At 36.2% G+C, this 4489-nt stretch overlaps 1 protein-coding gene across 1 annotated transcript in view; it reads left to right on the top strand.

Moving 5' to 3' along the window:
• Positions 1-750: 750 nt before the first annotated feature.
• Positions 751-4489, top strand: part of LOC107744981 (cilia- and flagella-associated protein 46-like) — a 26668-nt gene continuing 22929 nt past the window's right edge. Inside the window, exons 1-4 of the mRNA XM_016558818.1 lie at positions 751-930; positions 2299-2499; positions 3901-4007; positions 4099-4260. Coding sequence (XP_016414304.1) covers positions 751-930; positions 2299-2499; positions 3901-4007; positions 4099-4260 — 650 coding nt within the window. The remainder of the gene's footprint in view (positions 931-2298; positions 2500-3900; positions 4008-4098; positions 4261-4489) is intronic.

Genomic DNA, 4489 nt, shown 5'->3' with positions numbered 1-4489 from the left:
GATAGATAGATAGATAGATAGATAGATAGAACCAAAACAGAACATAACCGTGACAGATATACTGTAGATCGATATATATATATATATATATATATACTTGATATTGATGAGAAATTTTATTTGAACGTGTTAGTGTATGAATTTTATATGAACATGTAACCCCATTGGAATGAATGAAAATTCATATTAAATTAATATAAACATAAATTTATAGCTCTCTAATAATGAGTGTTCAAAAATAGTCCACATTTCTGAAACCTACATATTTATTTCTAACAAAACAACATAAATATGACTTATTTTTCAAACAAAATGAATTCATTTTACTTGCATAAAGTTTCACTGAAAAATTGATACATTTTTCACGGCGCAGTGGTTGGTCAATAGGCACATTCATGTTTATCGACAAAATTCAGTCCCGAAACTATCTGAGATACGGAGAAAAGGGGAAATATAATTTACAGAAGCTTTTTGACACTAATATAACTTCCTAGATCATTTTACAAAAGAGTTTAAGCCTGATGATACTCCGCACATACCTGTGTCAAAAATGACTCTGACACGAACATTTTTTTGAAAATAGTTATATCTCTTAAAAGAATAAAATTTTAAAAATCTGAAAATACAATGATGTAAATTTTTGAGGGTCTTAAAGCATTTGCAAAGTTTCCTATCTTTACAAAAAAAAAACAATGATTTTTTCTGAAATTTGTATATATCTCTTCTGGGTCAAACCGAACTGAGTGCATTATGATGTTTAATGTCAGTCTAACTCTGATCCCTCAGACTGCTGACGGAGATCCGTGTGGATGGACAGCATCCGCTCTCAGTCCTCATCAGCTGTGGCTGGCCAAAGCCGACGTGTGTCTGAGTCTGAACCTGTTCCAGCCTGCGAAAGTCCTGCTGACTCACACTCACCTGACAGCCCAGGTGAACACACACTCACACACACACAACACACACACACACTCACTCCCACACACACACACACACACACACACACACACTCTCACACACACACTCACTCACACACGCACACACACACACGCACACGCATTTCAAACATTTCAAACAACAGACATCTTGAAATTGGATGGTAAATATAAGACTTTTTGTGTAGTTTTAAGCCAGTTATTCCTGGAGCAATCATAATTTGTTATATTTCTGATTTAGATCAATTCATTTAACACTGTAAAAATAAGAATATTGTGCTAGATTTAAAGTAAATCATTATGTAAATTAAGATCACTACCAGGTTGGTAAGATTTTTTCATGTTTTTGAAAAAAAAGTATCTTCTGCTCAGCAAGGCTGCATTTATTTGGTCAAAAATACAGTAAAATTTTTAAAATATTACAATTTAAAAGATCTGTTTTCTATGTGAATATCTGTTAGAATGTAATGTATTTCTGTGATGCGCAGCTGTATTTTCAGCATCATTACTCCAGTCTTCAGTGTCACATGATCTTCAGAAATCATTCTAATATGCTGATTTGCTGCTCGAGAAACATTTCTGATTATTATCAATGTTGAAAACAGTTGTGCTGCACAATATTTTTGTGGAAACGGTCATATATTTTATTTTTCAGGATTCACAGATAAATAGAAAAGTCAATAGAAAACAGCATTCACCATTATAGATTATCTTACAGAAAAAATATAAAATAACAAAAAAAGCTGTCACTACCTCTCGTATGTATATTGTTGTAAAGATATTGAGATATTTTCACAGTAAAACTTGAAATTTGAAGATACTGAAATAGATGTTTTGCAGTATAAATTTCACTGTGTCAGTGAGTTAATGTCTTCAGATATGTGCTACTGAACAGATTCTGTGATTCAGATTCTGTAAAGCTCTTCTTTCTAGAGCAGGGGTGCCCACACTTTTTTTGTGTGGGGATCTACCTTTCAAATGAGAAACTCAATGAGATCTACCAACTGAAATATAAATAAATAGGCCTAATAAAATGGAAATTTTTCCTAATGCATCACTTTCACAGTAAAACTTGAAATTTGAAGATACTGAAATAGATGTTTTGCAGTATAAATTTCACCGTGTCAGTGAGTTAATGTCTTCAGATATGTGCTACTGAACAGATTCTGTGATTCAGATTCTGTAAAGCTCTTCTTTCTAGAGCAGGGGTGCCCACACTTTTTTTGTGTGGGGATCTACCTTTCAAATGAGAAACTCAACGAGATCTACCAACTGAAATATAAATAAATAAGCCTAATAAAATGGAAATTTAAATGAACTTACATCTCTTTCCTAATGCATCACTAGAGTCATTAATATGTTTCAGGAGCTTGGAGACCAGCTGTCATTGGCTAAGAGTTTACTCCTGCTGGCGGTTCTGGCCAATCATGAGCAGCGCTTCGGCGAGGCTCTCGCTCTGCTGCAGGAGGCGCAGGAGATCGGAGGAGACGAGGAGTTCTGCTTTTTACTCGCTCAGACGCTCCAAATGACCGTAGTGGAACAAGAAGAACAGGAAACGCATCATCAGGTGCAGAATGAGTGACAGCCGCTCAACTGAGGACAGTCATACACACCAAACGAGTTTAGGGATATTAACATTAACTGAGACAAACACTGAAAAACTTGTATATACTTGAATATTGAACATAATCAAGTCTGTATTCATTATATTTTATATTTTCATTAAATATTATATTTATTTTATTTAAGAATCAATTCTCACTATTAACCAGTTGCTTATCAGCATGCATATTACTAGCATATTGGCTGTGTATTAGTGCTTATAAAGCACATATTCTGCATGACCATATTCTACATCTCTTAATCCACCCCATACCTTAATTAACAACTTCCTTACTAACTATTAATAAGCAGCAAATTTGGAGGCGGAGCCCAGCAAATTGGTCCCTAAACTAAAGTGTGACCAGCATTCCAATAAACATTTCTTTAATGTTTATAAAATATATATTCAAGGATATGTATGTGAGGGGTTCTTAATTCCAGTCCTGGACTTGCTTAAACTGAGTGATAAATGTGATATTTAAATGTTAAATATGAGGGGGGAAATTATTTTTTATTTATTTATTTACTTTGGATGTGTGTTTTATCAGATGAAATACACAAATATCACAACTGACATTTGTGACTCAGTTTTAAACAATGTATTAATATGAATTAAAATAACTTATTACTAAATGAAAGTATGGTAATTTACATTGATTTACAGAAGTGTATGTTGTCATATATCAGACATGTAAGTTAATAAATAAATAGCATATTTATTTATTTATTAATAATAAATGTATTTAATTTATTAGTTTTTTTTTTTTTTTACAAAAGGCTGCTTTAGTCCTTAGGCTCAAAATATCAAATTAAAAGAAAAGAGCATTTGTGTAAACATTTACTAGAAGAGTTATGTAAAAGGAGAGTTAATGTAAATGGAAAAAATGTTGTTCTCGCACTAAACACTTTTAATAAACAATTAATACACAATTAATAAATATTTAATGCACAATTAATAAATCTCTCTGTGGTCATTAAAAATCCCATGGCACTTCTTGTAAAGAGTAGGGGTGTAACCCTTTGTCCTGGCCAAATTGCCCCCCTGGCCCTTGTCAAGCATGGCCCCCTAATAATCCCCAACCACTTGATTGGCTCTATGACTCTCTCTCCTCTCCACCTGTAGCTGGTGTGTGGTGAGTGCACTGGCACCGTTGTCCTGTGGCTGCTGTCGCATCATCCAATTGGATGCTGCACACTGGTGGTGGTTGAGGAGAGACCCCCCCCACATGATTGTAAAGCGGTTTGGGCGCACAACAATACACAATAAAGCGCTATATAAATGCATCATTCAAATGCATTATTCAAATATTCTTGAATAATTTTTCAGAGAAATATTAACAGTAAATATCAGGTGTGTGTTGTTCAGGTGTGTGCGATCACAGAACAGGCCTGCAGAGCCATCAGAGCTGTTCTAGAGCAGAGAGGGAACCGAGCTTCAGTCCTCCGCTTCTTCATCGCATCGCTGCAGACCAGGTACAGTCATGGACACTCAGTGTTTATTAATCAGAGCTGAATTACAGCGACACTGATCCATCTGTGTGTGTGTGTGTGTGTGTGTGTGAAGGGCCGCTGTGTTTCATCAGCATTTGTTGATTTCTGCCAATCCGTCAGTGGAGATGCTGATCTCGGTGTGTGACACGCTCAAACACACTGCTGCTGAACTGCTGCAGCTGGGATACAGGACACACTCCGCCGAAGCCATGCTAGAACACGCAAACACGCTCAGGTGAACACACCAACAGACTTAGGTGAACACGCCAACACACTCAGGTGAACACGCAAGCACACTCATTGAACATGCCAACACACTCAGGTGAACACGCCAACACACTCAGGTGAACACGCAAACATACTCAGGTGAACACGCAAACACACTCAGGTGAACACGCAAACACACTCAGGTGAACATGCCAACACACTCAGGTGAACACACAAACACACTCAGGTGAACACGC

Source organism: Sinocyclocheilus rhinocerous, unplaced genomic scaffold (assembly GCF_001515625.1).
Source record: "Sinocyclocheilus rhinocerous isolate Xijiao unplaced genomic scaffold, SAMN03320098_v1.1 scaffold881, whole genome shotgun sequence".
NCBI lineage: Eukaryota > Metazoa > Chordata > Actinopteri > Cypriniformes > Cyprinidae > Sinocyclocheilus > Sinocyclocheilus rhinocerous.
This window is presented reverse-complemented; position numbering and strand designations above follow the sequence as displayed.